Raw genomic sequence first — 21104 nt, forward strand, 5'->3', positions numbered from 1 at the left:
ATAACTGTCTTGCCAATTTCACAGTAGTAGAGGGATCAAACAATGTAACAGATGCAAACACTCCTTGAAGAGCATAAAAGCACTAAATGTAAGTGAACTATCACTGTTATTTTTAAAGTCTTATCCATAATCTTAGGTATAATGCACGGCTGAGTGAGTCTAAGGTTGTAACTGAGAAGGGCCTTACATCCCCTTCCCAGGTCAGGCCTCTTTCCCCACATCCTCTGCTTTAGTTCTCTGAATTACATAGATAACATTATCTAATGCACATTTCCTGAGTTGTTTTACAGGTGTGAAAAACCCCCACCAAACGGATGATATTAACTACTTGATGACCATGAATACATAGCCCCAGGCCTCCTGGAGCCTAAGGACTGATAATGTTAACCCCTGTGACACTGCCCTGTTACCTCACCATCAGCCAATCAGAGAATTGTTCATGAGCTGATCACATACCCTGCGACTCACCACCCTCATCTGGCCTTTAAAAATGCTTTGCCAAAACCCTTTGGGGAGCTCAGGGAGGTTTTGGGCCTGAGCCACCGGTCTCCTTCAGTGGCCCTGCAATAAACCTTTCTCTGCTCCAGACTCCGACGTTTTGGTTTGTTTGGCCTCATTGTGCATCAGGCACACGAACTTGCGCTAACAAGGTGGCCAGACTTCACTGTTCCTGGTAGTTTTTCCACAGCCTCTGCTTCAGAATAAAAAAATTCCTTACATCCAGCCTTTACTTTGTTGACAGTTCGACACCCTCTTTATCTACATGCCCTGCTTGCTTTTTTGAGTGAGTGTAAATATAGGACAGCATTCTCCAAAACAGAGGAAAGAAGAGTATTTTCCTTAAAGACATGCCTTGCAAGTGCAGCCCAATCAACATTTATTGAATTCCAAGACAACAAAAGCTGGAGGTACACAGATGCAAAAACAGGGCATCTGCCTTGAGGAGCTTAAGAGCCCATCAACTGATAGTGGTAACCTGCTTTCTGTTAGGAGAGTGGGAGTTTCCTTCCACTTGCAGGATTGCAGAAGCTGCAGACCAGGAGGGGCAGAGGAGGACCCAGCTCGGCTCTGGAGGCCGTGGGCTACATGAATGCTCCCGCACCCCCTTAGTGTTTGCGACTTGGAAGGCACCCCTTCTGCCATTCCCCTTTCTTGGTGCCGGGAGAAGATAAAAGATCCTTTTCTATTACTATAGTAGATACATCTCAAATCAGGACTTAGGACTTCAGCGCTTCAGCCCTCACTCCCTCCTAAGGAGCCACTGCACACTCCAGCGGAGAAACGGCGACGGAGCTCCAGGGGGCTCCCCGAAGAGCTGAGCACCTTAAAGTCCTCCTTAAGGAGCTCACTGTCTCCAGCCCCGCCCTTCGTAGAGTCCCGCCCCCGACGCGACCCCGTCCTGTGGCACCGATTGGTTGGCTCCTGTGCGTGAAGACGTTGCGTCGTGGGGCGGGGCGGAGGAGCGTTGTCCGTAGGTCCTCAGCCCTGTGTCCTCGGCCACCGCCCCCGCTGCTGACCTGTATCCGCCCCTCGGCTGCCTTTAGAGGGTACAGGCGACAGCAGTTTCTCTAGGTGGTCGAACAGCCGCCAAACGTCTCCGTCGAGCTGCTTTTTCTAGTTGGCGGCTCCTCTGGGCTGCGTCCAGGCCGGCGGGTGGGGAAAAATGGCGCCGGCGCCCCACGGCGTCCGGGAGGAGCCGCTGCTGGAGTGTGGGTCCGGACTGCTTTCCCGGCTGCTCTTCCTCGCCCAGGCAGTCCTCCTCCTGCTGCCGGCCGCCCGGGCAGGCCTCTGCCCCGCGCCCTGTTCCTGCCGCATCCCTCTGTTGGATTGCAGTCGCAGGAAACTGCCAGCGCCCAGCTGGAGGGCGCTGTCGAGCTCACTGCCCCCCGACGCCGTCAGCCTGTGAGTAGAGTTGCCGGGCGGGGGACCAAAGGAAAGGGGGGGTGCTCCCTTTCCTCGAGGGACAGGAGAGAGACGGGCCTGGTCGGGGGGCGCGGCCAGGAGCCTAAGTTCTGAAGGGGAATGCCAATGCGATGTTGTGAACTTTTTTTTGTTGCGGGGTGGTCGTGGTTGGAGCCTGAAAACCTGGTGTTCAGGTTCTGGAGACTTGTACGAAGACCAGGGTTAAAATTCTTGGGAGCAGGGAGTCTCTGATTTCTGGGCTGGGAGGAGTTGGGGCGGCGATACTGTTAAGGACTCAGTGGTCCTGGGCTCCGGCATTGGCTCTTGAATGGTTGGGGCTCCTCGCTCATTTTGGGCTGCATCATCCTGTGCATCAGCTTGAATGGTCCCCAAGCACGTGAGTTTATAACCACGATCATAAAGACTTATGAACTGTTTTTTGGCTGTAGTTCCGGTTTTGGCTAATTTTGTGCTGTATTTTTGACAACTGGGTTAAAACTTAATGTGTTAACTACATCCAGTACCACCTTGAACAAATATCTTTATAAATAGCATTTGTGATCTAATTTAGGATTCACCTTGTAAAGAAGGGAAGGCGTATCTGTTACAAAATTAAGTGTTCTGTTTTCAATGCATTGCCTTGTGGCAAAGACCTTAAAAATCAGTCCTCTTTGTTTATGTATGAGAAGCAAGTACAATGGTTGGATGAATTCTTCCGGAGACTCCACTGCAGAGTGATCACCTTGACAGGCCTGTGTTAGTGGCACCTGGAGAGCTCATTAGTCTGAGTCAGCCTGGTGGCATTAGGAGCAACAGTAGGTATTAAATGCTGCAATTATGGGGCTTGTTAACCACTAACATACGGTTATTTCTCTGCTGCTAACTGAGCAATGTATTTTTTTTTTTTTTTTTTTTTTGCGGTACTCGGGCCTCTCACTGTTGTGGCCTCTCCCATTACGGAGCACAGGCTCAGCGGCCATGGCTCACGGGCCTAGCCGCTCCGCGGCATGTGGGATCTTCCCAGACCAGGGCACGAACCCGTGTCCCCTGCATTGGCAGGCGGACTCTCAACCACTGCGCCACCAGGGAAGCCCTGAGCAATGTATTTATTGACAGACTTCTAACAGAGTCATCTCTAAAACAAGACCTGTCACAAAAAAAAAAAAAAAAAGCTCGAGGTGTGATTAAAATATGAGGGGATGTTTGGATTTCCATTGGAAATGGAATACAAATAGAAGGTCTGTCTCTGCAGAGGTTAAAGTGTGTATACATTTGCAAATAGCTTATGTTAGATAGGAAAGGAAGCTACCTCATAAATTCCTTGAGAAAATTAAGGTAACTTAAATAACCAAATGTAGTAGCATAGATTTGCAGTGTAATAAGGTGTTTCCTGTTGTTTTATGATAGTGACACCTGTAGCTAATTCTGGTTCTGTTGATGCAAATAACATTTAGCAGTTCATATCAGTTGCAGTATAGTCTGAATTAAACCTAGCATAACATCTTAGTAATGCAGTAACTACCTTTTTCTAAGAAATTCTTGGAACAACTACCTGATTATGACAAACTGAATCTGATTATGACGGACTAAATCTGGTGCAGGTTTAAAAACAACTTCATTTAGCTGTAATTGAAATAAATGTGGCCTACTTTTTAAGATCCTCCATTGGTAGATAAACAATAATTAGAAATAGTTTTAAGATACATTTATTTGGTATCTACATTTATGGAAGATACATTTATTTTGTGTCTAGGTTTGATTTTTTTTAATCAAGACAAATTGCTTAAAGCCAAATGACATTCAAAAATTTTAAATGTCCTATAATGAAATTGACATTTTCAGTTGAAGTGAAATGCTTTGGAGAGCAATTCTCTTGTAGAAATGTAATTGGATGGAAGTCTTACATTAGCAGAAGAACTCTTAGAATATTAAAAGATGAGGTTGTGCTGTTTTAAACTGAGAAATGTAATATTTTTCATCAGTTGCCTTCAGCTATAAAACAGGTACATGTGGTTTTCTTTATGTAATTTTGAATTTTTAAAACATATGCAATGCTTTAAATGTATTAGTGATTCAAACTCAAATGCTCAGACTTGCAGCAATCATCAAAAAGATGGTAGACAAAATTCCTTAACCCTGGGTTTTAAACTATGTATCTGCCCCCAGTTACTGGCACAGAGCCCCTGAAACCCTTGTATCAATAATTTCCAAACTGATAGGAGAACTAGGAGCACCTTTCCTTTTTCTGTTTGGTCTTTGACCCTAATTCCTGGCACAGAGCTCCTACATCTCTTGGAATCTCCTGGGTGATAGGAGTATCTTTTGACCTAACGAGGTGACTCTTGGTGGGCTCCTGGATAGCTTCAGGATTGGGGTGGGTCACCAGAAAGACCAAGCTGTGCTTAGAAGCTTGGAACTTTCAGCCCCACCCCCCGGATCCTACAGAAGAGGAGAGGGGCTAGAGATTGAGGTAGTAATTGATCATGCCTATGTGGTGAAGCCTCCATAAAAATTTTCAAAGTATGGAGTTCAGAGAGCTTGTGAGTTGGTGAACACACCTACCAGGAGGTATGCTGTGAGGGTGGTGCATCCCAGCTCCATGGAGACAGAAGCTCCTGCACCAGACCCTTCTGGATCTTGCCCTGTGTATCTCTTCCTCTGGCTGTTCATCTGTGTCCTTTATCATGTCTTTTGTTATACAGTTAACCAGTAAACATAAGTAAGTGTTTTCCTGAGTTCTGTGAGGTACTCTAACAGTGCTTGAGTCCAAGGAAGGGGGTCGTGGCAACCTCCAATTTGTAGCCAAGTTGGACAGAAGTTGTGGGTAACATGGGGAGCTACGACTTGTGATTGGTTTCTGAAGTGGGAGGCCATCTTATGGGACTGAGAGCTTAACCAGTGAGGTCTGCACTAACTCCAGTTAGTGTCAGAATTGAATTGAATTGCAGGACATCTAGCTGGTGTTGGAGAATTGGTTGGTGTGGGGAAAAAGCACACATCTAGTGTCAGAAGTACTGTGTGTGTGAGTAAAGGAAGAAACCAGTGACAAAAATTTTTTGCTTGAGCAAACTTTAGTCAGGCTACTGAACCTTATCCTGGGCCATCTGTGCACACCCTTGTAAAATGCAGTTTTAGCAGTATCCCTGCTAAGTTAGTTTAGTAGGAGTCCCCCACCCTCAATGTCTGATCAGATTCCTCCTCCTACACCATCCCCCAGGTGATATCTGAGTACCCTGGCCTGTCTTCAGCAAGAATCCTTTTGGGTCTATTTAGTTAAAAACCCCCTTAGCAGATGTTTTCTCTTAGTAATTTTCCATTCACCGACACCACTCTGCTCCTTAGCTATAAGTTTTCTCTTATTCATGGAGTATTCAGAGTTAAGCCCAATCTCTTTCCCCCACTTTAAAGTTTCATTGTAGTGGTTCCTTTATGTATCGAGAAAGCCCCATCCCCCAAAGTCTTCCTTACCATGCTTTAACAAGTATCATTGAGTATTTTTTTTCCTTTTAACAGTTATGGTGCCACAACTCGGGATAGGATCAGATTCATCATTGGACCCCCGGACCTCTCACCCAGGACCCTAAGTGCGTACCTTTGAAGCCTTTATCTTCACTCCTGACTGATTGATCGGGGATCCATTGTTGAGTCCGACTCCTGAATCGTTGCTCCGGACTAACGTCCGTGGAAGCTGGTAAGGACAGATTTTGATTGTTAAGAGTCTGAGTACAGTTGACCTTGAACAACATAGGTTTGAACCGTGTAGGTCCACTTATATGCAGATTTTTTTCAATAGTAAATACTCCAGTACTACACGGTCCATGGTTGGTTGAATCCATGGATGCAGAACCTTGGATACAAAGGAACTGCACGTATGGAAGGCAATTACAAGTTATATGTGGATTTTTAACTTTGCAGAGGGTCGGTGCTCCTAACCTTAGTGTTGTTCAAAGGTCAACTGTATACTCCAGAAGTTGGGATAGAGTCCCAGATAAACACAGGCTGGGTTAGAGTCCCAGGTTTCTCTGTTTGTAAGAAAGCTCAGTTAGAGTCCTAGATTTTCTTGTCTGAAAGGTACTTACTGGGTTGGAAATCTCTCCTTCCTGGCTCTTTTTTTCCTGAGTGGGGATTATTTATTCCCTGACTCTTTGGGCTGGAAGTCTCTTCTTTCTGGCTCTTTTTTATTATTCCCTGACTCCTTACGCTGGAAGTCTTTTTTCTTGGCTCTCTGTGAAGCCTCTTTGTTCCCTCTCTTGGGTCCTGCTTTTCCCATGAGAACTTATTAGATGGCTCAAACCCCCTTCTTGAACCCCTGCTGAGTATATTCTCTGTCTCCCTCCATTCTTGTTGGCATGCTTTTGTTGAGGATAATGTGGAACTTCACTGGCTTCTTTCGGAAACTTGTGATCTCTCTACACTGGCTCCGCTGTCTCCCTTCTCATTGCTTCTGCTCCTCCTTTGCCCTCTCACCACCTTCAGTATTTCCTCCAATTCCCTTGAATACTATGATATGTCCTTCTCAAAGCCCCTTCATCCTCTATCCCCTGCCAGACCTTTTTACACCTCAGTCTTTTTTTTTTTTTTGCGGTACGCGGGCCTCTCACTGCTGTGGCCTCTCCTGTTGTGGAGCACAGGCTCCGGACGTGCAGGCTCAGCGGCCATGGCTCACGGGCCCAGCCGCTCCGCGGCATGTGGGATCCTCCCGGACCGGGGCACAAACTCATGTCCCCTGCATCAGCAGGCGGACTCTCAACCACTGTGCCACCAGGGAAGCCCTCCACCTCAATCTTTATAGTCACTTGATCTTTGGACCCCCTGCCCTCCACTAGAGGCTGTTAAGAAACTTAGGGACCCCCCAAAACAACTACCTGAAGCTGAAAAGGAAAAAGGCTAATTGGAAATAGACTGTATGTTTTCAGCAGTTGGATGGGCTTTGGAGACCTGCCTCTAGATGCCTCTAGGTGTCTCCTTGGTCAACACCTAAAATTTGGTCCATAGCCTCCATAAGATTACATATCAGGGCAACGGAAGGTGGTCTGTACAAAATTGGTAAACAGGTAACCTAAACTTGTCCCATTTGCCATAAACACAATTCACATAAAAACATAGAGTAGAGAAAAGACAAGAGATTATTATTTTATATAAACCAGTGAGTTTGTATTACTATGTTTTACTAACTCATGACTAAAATTTTCCAGTGAAAACTTAAGATCTCTATTAACATCTGTCTGTATGTTTATGTATGTCTGTATATATGTTGTAGAGGTGTGCTGTTTTTCTACTTCTAGATGGTATTACCAAATTAATTTATAAAATCCAATCCTGTTCAAATTAGCTTAGAGATAAATGAGCAGTTACATAAATTAAGTATTCCTGAAACTCTCAGAAACAGAGAAGCTCAGTGTTTTAAGTTTACATGATTTGGGATAATTTTTCGTAAATAAAGCTAATTTGAAAATTGTTGGTAAAATAAGAACAGGCATGTCTTCAGAGTTGTCAGCATTAAATATGGTGCAGACATTAAATCTAAACTAAGAACAAAATGTACAAAAAAATGAATTGCTTCCTGTATGTCAAGCACAGCAGTAAAATAAAAAAGGGGGAAATACCATGTATGTAACTTTTTAGGTTTTTGCTTTTGTGATGTTTGCCTAACATGCATGTGTTATAAAAAATAGTTAATAGGGAAATAACTTCAGATGATGGCTGGCTTTGTTTGGTGTTGTGTCTGCCTAAAATAAAAATCAAAGTCATTTGTAAGTAAGATAAACTACTAAAGCATTCATTATTGAACCTAAATTTAAGTTTATATACTTTTGGCATCTTGTTTTTACATGTTACAAAGAAACAAGATATTTGGATCTATTAGTAAACATTCTTTTGCTACACAAAAATTGTACTAAGAGGAACCGTATGCCTCTAGAAATTGCAAAATTGTATATTCAGAAATATACTAGTTTACTACAGAAAACTGATACATGACAGACCACAATTGCCTACTTCCTAGTTTTCTCTGTTAAAAAAAAGTTTATTAATAGTTAAAAATCATAATCAATATATGTAAATGAAACTACTAGAAACTGTAAGAATGAAGAGAAATAACTTTGTATGCAAGGTATGAAGGATGTGTTTAGTTAAGGGAAAAAAAGGTTTTTATTCTAAGGTAGAATGTGTTCCAGAATGAGAAAGAGGAAAAATACAGTACAAAAACAGAATAGATATTAGAAAAATGGTTGTAGAAGATTTGCAGAACAGGAATTTTGTGTTTGGTTAAGTTGCTGAGATTGAATGGATTTATTTGTAAGTTACAAAAAAAAAAGTGAACTTTAATATCAAAAATGTACTGGAATTCCCTGGTGGTCCAGTGGTTAGGACTCGGTGCTTTCACTGCCTCGGCCTGGGTTCATTCCCTGGTGGGTTCAATCCCTGGTTGGGGAGCTAAGATCCTGCAAGCTGCACAGTGCGGCCAAAAAACAAACACAAAAGTGTATTGATGCAAAACTAGAATCCCAAAGTTTTATTGGATTCTTGGTCTGTTCTTATTAAGAAACTGTAAAAAGGTTTACCTTTTAAGTAGTCTACCTAGGAAACAAAGATTTTGTATCTTATCAAAATAATTTCCTGTGTTTCATGTTGTCTTTATCAGGTCTTTGATTACTCTAAAACATTGAGTTTTCTCAATATTAGAAGAGCTAAGTTTTTTTTTTTTTAACAACTATGTGACTTTCTGTATTTGCCTTTGAAATCTTTTGTCACTTTGTTTAAATGGATAACTAAGTATTGTTTCACAGTGACCTGTGATCTTATTTAGTCAAGTGTTTAAACTTTTCAGTATTTTTGACAACTTCTCAAAATCAAATTCTAAATGGAGTCTTTTTGACCTACCTTTGAGACTTTCCAGAGGCCCCTGGAAAATCTCAAAGGATATGTCTCTCACGTTGTAAAAGAATATGTTAAACTAATTAGGTTCATTTGGTATTTTAAATTACATGAGAAGCATAGTCAAATAAATGAGGACAAATATTCTTAGGTTATACATGTACGGATATATGTTACTAATAATAGGTATTCCAGAAAAGTGTGAAGTTCATAGAGATTTGAAATAGCCTTGTTGTCTGGTTATTATGATAAAATATTGTATGCCACAGAAATAACTAATTTTTCTTATCAAGTGAACTCTCATCAGAACTTTAACCATGGCCATTTTAAGTCTTTTTTCATTCACGGACAAGTTGTTTTACTCTCATTCTTCTCTGAAAGCATAAACAGTCAGCCACAGGCAAGACTGCTCCATGATGCCATCAGTAAGGCCATGCCACGAGATTGAGAGAATTTCCAGAAGTAATGAAGAAGCTGATGGATTTATGAAACTGTTAACCCAAGATCAAGTAGAACAAGAATTAATTACATTGGACTGAGTAAACTGATGAGGATGGTTATAATTTTTTTTATCACTCTTTGTTTGAAACATTACTGGTTCTTTAATGTTTTGCTCTTCAGATTTAAATAACCTTTTTCGGACTTCCCTGGTGGCGCAGTGGTTAAGAATCCGTCTGCCAATGCAGGGGACACGGGTTTGAGCCCTGGTCCGGGAAGATCCCACATGCCGCGGAGCAACTAAGCCCGTGCGCCACAACTACTGAAGCCCGTGCGCCTACAGCCCGTGCTCCGCAACAAGAGAAACCACCACAATGAGAAGCCCGCGTACCACAATGAAGAGTAGCTCCTGCTAGCTGCAACTGGAGAAAGCCCCCATGCATCAGTGGAGAGGCAGCGCAGCCAAAAATAAATAAATAAATTAAAAACAAACAAATAAATAACCTTTTTCTTTTCTCTTATGTTATCTATAGCTTACAACAGTAATCTGGTAGATAATACCTTTGTGAACAAAGATGAAACAATTACTTTTTCTCCCTACCTGATTCCTCCAGAATTCAGAAACTTTTAGCCAGTATTCTTATTTTCATGACAATGTGGTAGTTTAAGTTCAATAAGAATGTGCTCTTGTAAGAGGATACAGTTGGAAATATAGGTTATATTATCATGGCTTTGACTGAAATGTTATATTTAAGAGTGAACTGTGCATAGAATCTGGTTTCAGGGACTAAGGTTGCCTTCATGGAACCGGTGCTCTTGGAAAAACTGGCCTGCTGTCTGGCTTACAGGGTTCTCAGCCTCATAGGTGAGTAAGGAAAGTCACTTCCTGGCAGGTCCAGGAACCTTACGATATCCTGGGGACATCAAGAAGAGAGATATTCACCTGAATCTTTAGGAATGGGAGATGAAGTCTGGTGGCTAGTTCCTGAGCTGGCTTCCTAGCCTCGAGAGGCTTTTAAAAGCGTAATCTGAGATTCCTTATGAAAAGTTTGAGCAAAACGAACTCAAAAAGAGCCTGCCTATATGGTCAATCACTATTCTTGCTGCACTTACATGAATAATCAGGACAAATCTAATGAGACCAGAATTATGTAAACAAGAAATAAAAGGTTAACTATAGTAGGAAGTTTTTTTTCTTTCAGTGTAAAACTGTAGTGCACCCTTGTGGCTTCTGTCTTGCACACTGGCCAGTCCTTACCACATTCTCAATTCTGGTTTCCTCCAGTATCTGACTCTAACTCTCCAAACTAAAGTTTCCAGTTTTTTTTTTCCCCCACTCTCCTGACGTGGCATCACTGAGAACTAAAATTGCCCTTTTCCTGAAATCCTGCAAGCTGAAGCTGGATGACTTGATATAAACTTAAAAAAAAAAAAGAGCACAACACATTGTATATGGGCAACCTTTGTGCCTCCTACTGTGTGGACCACTTACAGAATTCATCAGAACATTTAATGCCATCCATTACCAGAGACATTCAAACTGCAAACCAGGAAACATCTTCAGGTGGCCACTGCCATCCTCATTCTACCTTTTAAAGATGCTTCAAGTTCAAATCTAAGAATCCCAACTGGCTACCCTCTGGACTGAGAAACTGGATCTCTAACTATTAATTTTGGCTTTTATTTTCATAGAAACTCCCCTCATTAAATACCTGACTGCTGGTACCATTGAGCAAATATAATACCAAGTCCCTACAGAAGGTTCACCTGGTCCCTAATGAGCAAAAGGCTACTGAATGAGAAAATAGACATATTGTTCAGAGGAAAGAAGAATGTCTCTTCTTTTCTTGAACAAGAAAGGGGCCTGACAAAGATTCTTTGACTAAATTTTGACTCCTGAACCACCTTCATCCAGGCTCATCTGTATACTTACTTGTAAAATGCAGTTTTAACAGGAATCCTGCTGAGTCAGTTTAGCAAGAAACCCTTGATACCTGATCACCCTTAATATCTGATCCGGTTTCTCTGTTCCACCATCCTCCAGGTGATGTCTGATCACCGTGGCTTGTCTTCAGCAGGAATCCACTTAGGTCTACTTAGCCAGAAGCCCCCTTACCCTTGTTTCCAGTTTTCCATCCACTGATTTTGTCCACCCTGCTGCTCCATGGCTATAAATTCACACTTGCCCATGCGGTATTTGGAGTTGAGCCCAATTTCTTTCCCCCCACTGCAAAATTTCATCATAGTGGTCCCTATACCCTTACAGATAACTTGCACCACCTTGAATAAAGTCTTTCTTACCAGGTTTTAACACGTGTCATTGAATTTTTTTTTTCTTCTTTTAACACAGAATTTTTCCTAGATGTTTGGTACCACAGGAGTGAGATTTGCTAGAGTGGATATGGCTCATGGAAATGTGGTTTGGGAAGAGAGAGGATAAAAGGGCAGGGGATCCAGAACCTTTGATTCCTGGGTGACCACATGGTCACCCATGGTATGGAGCAGCAGCTGTGCTGCTCTCAAGTTACTAAAGGTAAAAGTTACCGATGGAATTTAGAGATGGATCCAATTCCTGGCCTCTTGGTTCACTGGATGCATAAGGAAAGGGAAACTAGTAAGAAAAAGATGAACTGTTTAATCCTTGGTTATTGTGGTAACCAAATTATAATAGCTAAAATTGAAATAATGTAATAATAAGTAATATGTAAAAGTGAAATTAAAAGAGAGTGCTGGGTCAGACCTTGATGCTGGACCAAGCTCAGATTTCACTAAGTCTGAGCTTTGGTAACTAGCCTCAAAGCTGCCCACCAAGGGAAAAATTAAGCAAGGACAACAGAAAGTACCTCTAAGACCTCTGGCCACCAAGAATGTAGTCAGTGTGCGGGGAGGGCAAAACCAAGAAACTACTGAAATCAGGGTGTACAGTGTGAAGGAGTTGTTTCATTTTGTGGATCAGTAACATCAGCTTCCTGAAGAACCTTTATTAAAATGGACTGTGAAGGACTTCCCTGACAGTCCAGTGGTTAAGACCTCGCCTTCCAATGCAGGGGATGCGGGCTTGATCCCTGGTCAGGGAGCTAAGATCCCGCATGCCTCGCAGCCACAAAAAAAAACCCCAAAAACATAAACCAGAAACGATATCGTAACAAATTCAATAAAGACTTTTAAAAAAATAAAATAATAAAAATGGATTGTGAGAGTCATTAATTTAGGAGCAGTATCTGGTTTTAGATGCTGCAGTGGGGAAAAGCGTGTTTAGGTTGATGGAGGATCCGCAGGTCACTATGGAACAATCACTGATGGCCATATGTGATCCAGACACAAAGTAGTTTATTCCTGAGGGAACAGCCAGCCTAATGGATTGGGCAGAAGCCACTGTAAGGTCTGTTTATCCCTGAGAAAGAGGACTGTCCGCCGCCTCCAATAAATGCCAAGTGGAAGCAGATGATATGTTTTGTGTATAAGCCATGTGGGATTATCTTTATGATAATTGGGATATTCACTTGCCGAATGTGCCTGTTACCCAGTCTATGGTAAATGCTGTGATTAAGGGGAAACTCTTACATGGGCACCCCATATAACCTTACTGCTGCAAAACCAGGGGACAGTTGGGGAAGCCTTATGTATTGGCTGCCTCAGCTTCCCCTCTGGATCTTATAAAGATGCTAATAAAAACATTAGGTTAGTTAAAAAGAGAATGAGGAAAGGCAAAGGAGTCAGGGAACTGATCTTAGCAAGGTGGACATTTTTAAACAGTTACTAAGAAATAAGGTGAATAGCAAATATTGTTAGGAGCAAAACAAAGGAAATAGGGAAGAATCATGGAATTCAACCCAGCAGAATGGAAGGCTTTAGATGGTTTTAAGAAATGGAATGAATAAAACAGACATTAGTGGGGTTAAAACAAAGCTTTTATTACTGCACTACCCAAGGTTGGGCAGGCTGGAAAGACCTCCTTCTGATCCCCCAACATTAAAGGTCTCCAAAGAAGTCTGCTCTGTTTAGTTTGAAGAAATCTAAAAATACAAAGACTGAGATTGCAGTGAGAAACTTGACCAGCAAACGCTTGGGTCATTGGTTAGGCAGATGAAATGAGATAAAAATTGACAGAAAGGGACACTTTCCAGTGGTTGGGATGCCGTGTTTCCACTGCAGGGGGTGTGGGTTTGATCCCTGGTCGGGGAACTAGGATCCCACATGCCTTGCGGCACAGCCAAAAAATAGAAAAAAAATTGACAAAAGGGCCAGGGTCCCTTGGCTCAACCCATGAAGGGGGGACCCCAAAACCTTTTGCAGTAGAGTGGATAAAATGGTCAGAAGGTAGAGAAGTTCCCAGGATTTCCTGATAGGAGATCATCTTGCACTGTGGTACCAAAACCCACTGGTGAAACCTGATACAGCTGAGAACATAAAAATATAAGGGTTGATAGGATTATGAAGGTTGGACTGTTTAAACAGGCTTTAAGTTGTATCTTCTTTACCTGAGTGTTTTATAGGAATGGGTGTTATGTCTGTATGGGGACTGCTTCCCCTACCTAGTATTCTACATCCAAAATTTGTTCATATAAGCCCTAATGGAGGCTATAGTTAAGAATGTAAGGTGAAAGTTTGTAGGAGAATGGTATATTTGATCAGACTTTTACCTGATTGTGTAATGAAGATGGACATTGTATCTGGTTGGGGAATGTTTTCTCTACCTAGTGTTGTAAAACAGAAGGCATGTAAATCTACACTTCAAGCAGTATTACTAATTGGACACGCTAAATGGGAACCAGTAAGGTGGCCCAAGCCCACCTAGCATAGAATAGAAGCTGGAGTGTTGGTATGGGAAAATTCTCTGTGTGATAACCCTGTGTGTACCTGAGTGCCTCCCAGCAACAGCTTCTAGGACTTTGGACTGGAGAATTTCCAGTTGAAGGGTAGTTATTGGCTTCCTTTGGACATTAATTGAAACTGCCCGTGTGACTAAAAGTCATAAAGTAATCTTGAAAAGAATCTTGATGTCTTGCATAATGTCTGATAAACACTCCAGTGGGGAGGACAGTGCCCAGAAGAGTTTCATAATAAAATGGCAATGGTTTACACAGGATCATACTGTCTGGGGCATGCGAGGAGGATATACTAAAGAATAGGGAGCCTCTTTTCCCTTAGGACTGACTGTGGAACTGTGTGAGGAGCTGCTGGATTATGTTGTCACTTGGAAGTGTCCTATAAACAGCTCATAACTGACCAAAAAAGAGCTGCTTGGTTTGTGAATGACAGTTGCAAGGTGAAGGGACAGCATCCTATTTTGAAGGCCACCACCGATAGAAGAAGGTAAAGACATTAGCTCACTGGGTTGAATTGCATGCTGTTTTCCTAGAGTAATGCAAGAATTGAACAGTGGTAAAAAACCCGTGTTTGAGTTTTTACTGACTCATGGACAGCGGCCTATGGCCAGACCATATGGTCAGGCAGAAGAGCAGTGGAAACATGGCCTGTTAAAGGGATGCCCTTATGGGGCATAGCCCTATGGGAATTACTGTGGGAATTTGAAGGGTGCATTAAAGTAGGGCTTTGTCGATGTCCACCAGGAGAAGCCCCTTCTAAGTTCAGAAGGTGATTAGAATCACCAGGCAAATACCCCTGTGTGTTCACTTGAGATGGCCATGTGGGTCCATGAAATGAGTGGATATGGGGGCATTGCAGCAATGCAGAAATGGGCTAAATCCAGACGTATTTCTCTTGTATCGTCTGAGGCACAAAATGACAGTAAGTATTGACAGAATAATGTTCTGTCTGCAAGCAAAAGAGACAGAGATGGCAGATGACTAAGTGTCAGATTCCTCTGGGGGAAAGGCCTTGAATATAGCTAGTAAGTGAGACTGATATTGGTAGACCTGGGGGGCTACAAATGAGTCCTGATAGGAATAGACACTGACTCTGGACCAGGCTTTACTTACTTGGTGGTAGATGGAAATGTACAAGAGTGCTTTGAAACAGAAGATAATTGTACCAGTTTGGATGGCCGACCATCATCTCCTCAGACCAAGGAATACACTTTATAGCCCGTAATGTCCAAGAGTGGGCAGAGAGAGAGCCTCCTCAGGGTACTAGTTTGACGGAGAACTAGAATGGGCAATTAAAACATTGGTTATCTAAAATGGGAGAGAAAAAGACATGAAGGGCTGGCTTATATACCATGAAAGTGTACTCATACTCAACATGGGGTGGGGCTAAAGGAGTGGCCCTACTGTGTAGAGTCCTCTTTCTGGTGGGTCCGGGGAAGAGGGTGTGGAATGACTATGCAATTCTTACTAAGGGAGAAGTATTCTGGTGTAACAAGTATACTTTTTTCTTTCTTTCCCCTATTAACTTTCTTCCCCCTGCTTGATGCAGTGGTCATAGGACCAGGCCTGCAAATATAAGTGCTGGAAACAGATGATTCCTAAGCAAGAAGCTAACTGTAATTTTAAATTTGGGGTCAAGATTCCGAAGTACCTGATGGGGTGGGTTGTGCCTTCACCCCATCTTGCAAAATTGAGGTAAACAGTGAATGCCACTATATTGCCTGGTGGTAAAAATAGCCCAGGTAGTTCTGTAACTGTGTTACCTTACCCTAAAAGAACTGTGGACTGAAGGGGAGGAGCTTGCTAAACTAGTGTTGCTCTTTGCTATCTAGACCAGCACAGTGGCTGAACCTGATGTTCCTTCCGAAGTTGGAAGAGTTTGGGTATACAGGGAGAGAAGGAGCAATAGTAGCTGAAGATAAAGAAACAAGTAAATGGGTTGTGTAGTGAGGGAAATCCGATAATAACACCACTAAAGGGCTCAGAGTAGTCGATTATATCTCTTAATGCAGTTACACCAGATGACTGAAAGAGTGAAACCATGTGTTTGCCTAGACCACACCTGCATTTGGAACCTGACAAGATTAACTGGAAGCCTGCAAACCCGAGTGGCCTTACCTGAAAATTATTTTTCATATCATATGATGATGGACTGGTCCAGTTATTAATGACTGAATGGGATTCTAACAACATGCCAGTATCTTTTGAGTATATATATATTGGTCTCTGCCCCTGGCTCCTGGCACACAGCTCCTGAAACCCTTGTAACTTCCAAAGTGATAAGTATTTGGAGTGCCTTTTGTTCTAATATTTGGTCTTTGACCCTGATTCCTGATACACAGCTCCTACATCTCTTGGAATTTTCTGGGTGATAGGGGTGTCTTTTGACCTGATGGGGTGACTCTTGGTGGGCTCCTGGATAGCTTCAGGATTGGGGTGGGTCACCAGAAAGACCAGGCGGTGATTAGAAACTGGGAACTTTCAGCCCCACGCCCCCCATCCTACAGAAGAGGAGAGGGGCTAGAAATTGAGGTAGTAATTGATCATGCCTATGTGGTGAAGCCTCCATAAAAATTTTCAAAGTATGGAGTTCAGAGAGCTTCTGAGTTGGTGAACACACCTACCAGGAGGTATGCTGTGAGGGTGGTGCATCCCAGCTCCATGGAGACAGAAGCTCCTGCACCAGACCCTTTTGGATCTCGCCCTGTGTATCTCTTCATCTGGCTGTTCATCTGTGTCCTTTATCATATCGTTTGTCCAGTAAATGTAAGTAAATGTTTTTCTGAGTTCTGTGAGCTGTTCTAGCAGGTGCTTGATTCCAAGGAGGGGGAACCTCCGATTTGTAGCCAACTTGGACAGAATTTGTGGGTAACATAGGGATCTACTGTTTGTGATTGGTGTAGGGGGCAGTCTTGTGGGACTGAGCCCTTAATTTGTGGGGTCTGCAGTAACTCCAGTTAGTGTCAGAGTTGAATTGCAGGATATCCAGCTGGTGTTGGAGAATTGGTTGGTGTGGGGGAAAAAACCCAAAAATATCTGGTGTCAGGAGCATTGTGTGTGTGAGTAAAGATAGAAATGAATTTTTTCCTAGGCAGAACCTTACTTAGATACTGTCTTTTTTAAAGAGTTTATCGTTGGTTTACAATATTGTGTTAGTTTCAGGTGTACAGCAAAGTGATTCATTTATATACATACATATATCCATTCTTTTTCAGATTCTTTTTCCATGTAGGTTATTACAGAATATTGAGTACGAGTTCCCTATGCTATACAGTAGGTCCTTGGTGATCATCTATTTTATGTAGAGTAGTGTGTATTTGTTAATCCCAAGCTCCTAATTTATCCCTCCCCTCCATGTTTCCCCTTTGGTAACCATACATTTGTTTTCGAAGTGTGTGAGTCTTTCTGTTTTGTAAATAAGTTCATTTGTATCTTTTTTTTTTTTAGATTCCACATATAAGTGATATCATATGATATTTGCCTTTCTCTCTCTGACTTGCTTCATTTCGTATGGTAATCTCTAGGTCCATCCATGTTGCTGCAAATGTCATTATTTCATTCTTTTTTATGGCTGAGTAATATTCCATTGTATATATTTACTACATCTTCTTTATCCATTCCTCTGTCAGTGGACATCTAGGTTGCTTCCATGTCTTGGCTATTGTACATAGTGCTGCAGTGAACATTGGGGTGCATGTATCTTTTCAAACTATGGTTTTCTCTGGATATATGCCCAGTAGTGGGATTGCTGGGTCATATGGTAGTTCTAGTTTTAGTTTTATAAGGAACCTCTGTACTGTTCTCCACAGTGGTTGTGCCAGTTCATAGATACTGTCTTTTTTTTTTTGGGGGGGCCGCACCACTCGGCTTGTGGGGTCTTAGTTCCCCGACCAGGGATGGAAGCTGGGCCTTGCAGTTGAGAGCACCGAATCTTAACCACTGGACTGTCAAGGGATTCCCTAGATACTGTCTTTATGCTGCTTCTTTTTTTAAAAAATAAATTTATTTATTATTTATTTTTGGCTGTGTTGGGTCTTAGCTGATGCGCGTGAGCTTTTCTCTAGCTGCGGTGAGCAGGGGCTACTCTTCGTAGCAGTGCCTGGGCTTCTCATTGCGGTGGCTTCTCTTGTTGCGGAGCATGGGCTGTAGGCATGCGGGCTTCAGTAGTTGTGGCACGTGGGCTCAGTAGTTGTGGCTCGCAGGCTCAGTAGTTGTGGCTCGCAGGCTCAGTAGTTGTGGTGCATGGGCTTAGGTGCTCCGCGGCATGTGAGATCTTCCCGGACCAGGGCTCAAACTCGTGTCCCCTGCACTGGCAGGCAGATTCTCAACCTCTGCGCCACCAGGGAAGCCCTGTCTTTATGCTTCTATATGTCAGAAACTCTTTCAAATTTTATTTGGTAGTTTAGAACTTGACTGGATTCCCCATGGCAGAGCTCTGTGTCACATTGTTCTGATTTTACACACACAGGCCCAGACACACACACACACACACACACACACACACACGGAGAAGATTGAAAGACCAGGTATGTTAGTCAACTTCTTGTTTTTTCAAGTAAGAACATTAGAACCCCTCTCCTCCAACAATTATTTGCTGTTATGGTCATTTCATGATAGCACCAAAAAATTAGGAAGTACATGATTTTTTTTTTTAATTTTTATTTATTTATTTAGTTTTTCGGCCACGCGGCATGCAGGATCTTAGTTCCCCGACCGGAGATCGAACCCGTGCCCCCTGCAGTGGAACTGTGGAGTCTTAACCACTGGACCGCCAGGGAAGTCCCAGGAATACATGATTTTAGAGTTAAGGAAAATTCTGTAGATTAACTATATTTAGCTTTATGGAAAACTTGACCTTATTATTTTCGTTTTACTGTTGACTGCTGAAAACTTCATCATGGATTTGGGAACCACTGCTATACTAGATTAATTGGAAAGAGATGGCAGATGACACTTAGCCACCTGCCATCTTTGTCTCTTTTGCTTGCGACAGAACATTATTCTCTCAATACTTACTGTCATTTTGTGCCTCAGAGGGTACAAGAGAAATACGTCTGGATGTCATATGCATTTAGTTGTTACTTCTGGTTTCTTAGTCTCCTCTGTTCTCGTAATAGTTACTGTTTAAGATTTGTCCACATTGTTCTTTGGAGTAGTTGTGAACAGATTAGTTCTTCAGCATAGGAAGAGGGCAGTTTTATGTTGAATAACTCCAGGAAGTCTTTCAGATTTGCACATAACTTGAGCTTTAACCTCTTTAGCTGTTGCTTTCTGTGAGTGACATTGGTAAAATGTTTTCACTGTAAGTTACAGGTGGAGTTAGCCTCGATTCCTTCAAAGGTCCTGAGCTCACTACCAATGACTTGCATGATGTCAAGCAAAAACCGCAGAGCTTTGCCTATACTTCATATTTCTTTCCTAAAAGGGCAAATAATTTGTAGTATCCTTCCATTCTACATTTTCAGTGATACTGGTAAGGATTGAGATACTCTTTGGAAAATATTCTTAGGTTTTAGAAAGGTAATATGGTAGGGGAGTTGATTTGAGGATGTTTGTTTTTCTGAAAATGAACTCTTCAACCTTCTATTGCATGTAGAGGATACAGGTTGTGAAGAAAACTGAGAGGCAGAAACATAACTTTGACATAACTTGATGCTTTTCAATTGGATAATCCAGCTGGGATGTGAAGAGAAGAATTCACTTTAATTGCTTCAAACCACAAGGTGGTGAACTGAAAATGAGTCCCTTTAAAAAAGGTACAGATTAGATTTCCCCTCTATTAAGGTCCCTCATATTTACCCCATTTGTTACTATCTACCCTTGTTTTATACCTCCTTCTTCCATTTTGTGTTCCATGATATTTTCACTGCGTTTTATGGGGAAGTGAGATTGACTGCAGGGCGGAGCACAGTGAGATTGGCTTTGGGTTTAGAAACGTGGTTTACTCTGTCATCAAACCAAAGTAGGACTTCCCTCTCTTGGCTTCTAGGCCTCCTTAGGTAGGAATCAAGAGGAAACGCTTCTTGCTCTGCATAATATCATCCTATCCCAGTTCTACACTCCAGAGTAAAGAAGAGCTTATTCCTGGGAAGATTCCCCATGCCTTCCTTGCCCTGACCCTCACATCCTCACCGCCAACCAGTATCTGCTGTGAGACCATCAGCCCCAGGCTCATTATGCCCTTTATTCTTGTTCACACCAGTCTCCACAAGAAACTCAGGACTTACAGGTTAACTCTCTTCTCCATAGAAAGCCCCAACCCTCTTCTTGGCTTTATTTTTGTCTTTAGTAGGCATCATCTTCTGACATGCTACATATTTTACTTTGTCTTTTCAGTAGAATGTAAATGTCACGGGGGCATGGATTTTTATCTGTTCATTCATTGCTATAGATGAACAGTGACCAGCAGTAGGTACTCAAAGGTATTTGTTGAATGAATGCAGCAAATAATTGAATTAAAGAAAACCTTTTGAGGGAGATTAGGAGAAGCTCTCAAAGAAATTAAAGCAGTCCTTTCTCAATTGCTTCTCTAGTTTTTTTTGTTTTTTTTAAATTTTATTGGAGTATAGTTGATTTACAATGTTGTGTTAGTTTTAGGTATACAGCAAATTGATTCAGTTATACATATATATATATTCATTCTTTTTCAGTTTCTTTACCCATATGGGTTATTACAGAATACTGAGTAGAGTTCTCTGTACTGTGCAGTAGGTCTTGGCTGGTTATCTGTTTTATATATGGTAGTGTGTGTGTGTTAATCCCAAGCTCCTAATTTATCCCCCCTGGCCCCCGCAATGTTTCCCCTTTACTTCTCTAGTGTTTTTTCAAATTTTATTTTTGGCTGCATTGGGTCTTCATTGCTGCGCGCGGGCTTTCTCTAGTTACGGCGAGCGGGGGCTACTCTTTGTTGTGGTGCGTGGGCTTCTTATTGCGGTGGCTTCTCTTGTTGCAGAGCACAGGTGCACGGGCTTCAGTAGTTGTGGCTCGCAGGCTTAGTTGCTCTGCAGCATGTAGGAACTTCCTGGACCAGGGAGCAAACCCGTGTCTGTTGCATTGACA

At 42.4% G+C, this 21104-nt stretch overlaps 1 protein-coding gene across 1 annotated transcript in view; it reads left to right on the forward strand.

Annotated features, from left to right (window-relative positions):
• The first annotated feature begins 1663 nt into the window (after positions 1-1663).
• The window catches only part of LRIG2 (leucine rich repeats and immunoglobulin like domains 2), a 61729-nt gene continuing 42288 nt past the window's right edge, over positions 1664-21104 (forward strand). The window contains exon 1 of the mRNA XM_065874464.1: positions 1664-1902. Within this exon, the coding sequence (XP_065730536.1) occupies positions 1664-1902 (239 nt within the window). The remainder of the gene's footprint in view (positions 1903-21104) is intronic.

Source organism: Phocoena phocoena, chromosome 1 (genome assembly GCF_963924675.1).
Source record: "Phocoena phocoena chromosome 1, mPhoPho1.1, whole genome shotgun sequence".
NCBI lineage: Eukaryota > Metazoa > Chordata > Mammalia > Artiodactyla > Phocoenidae > Phocoena > Phocoena phocoena.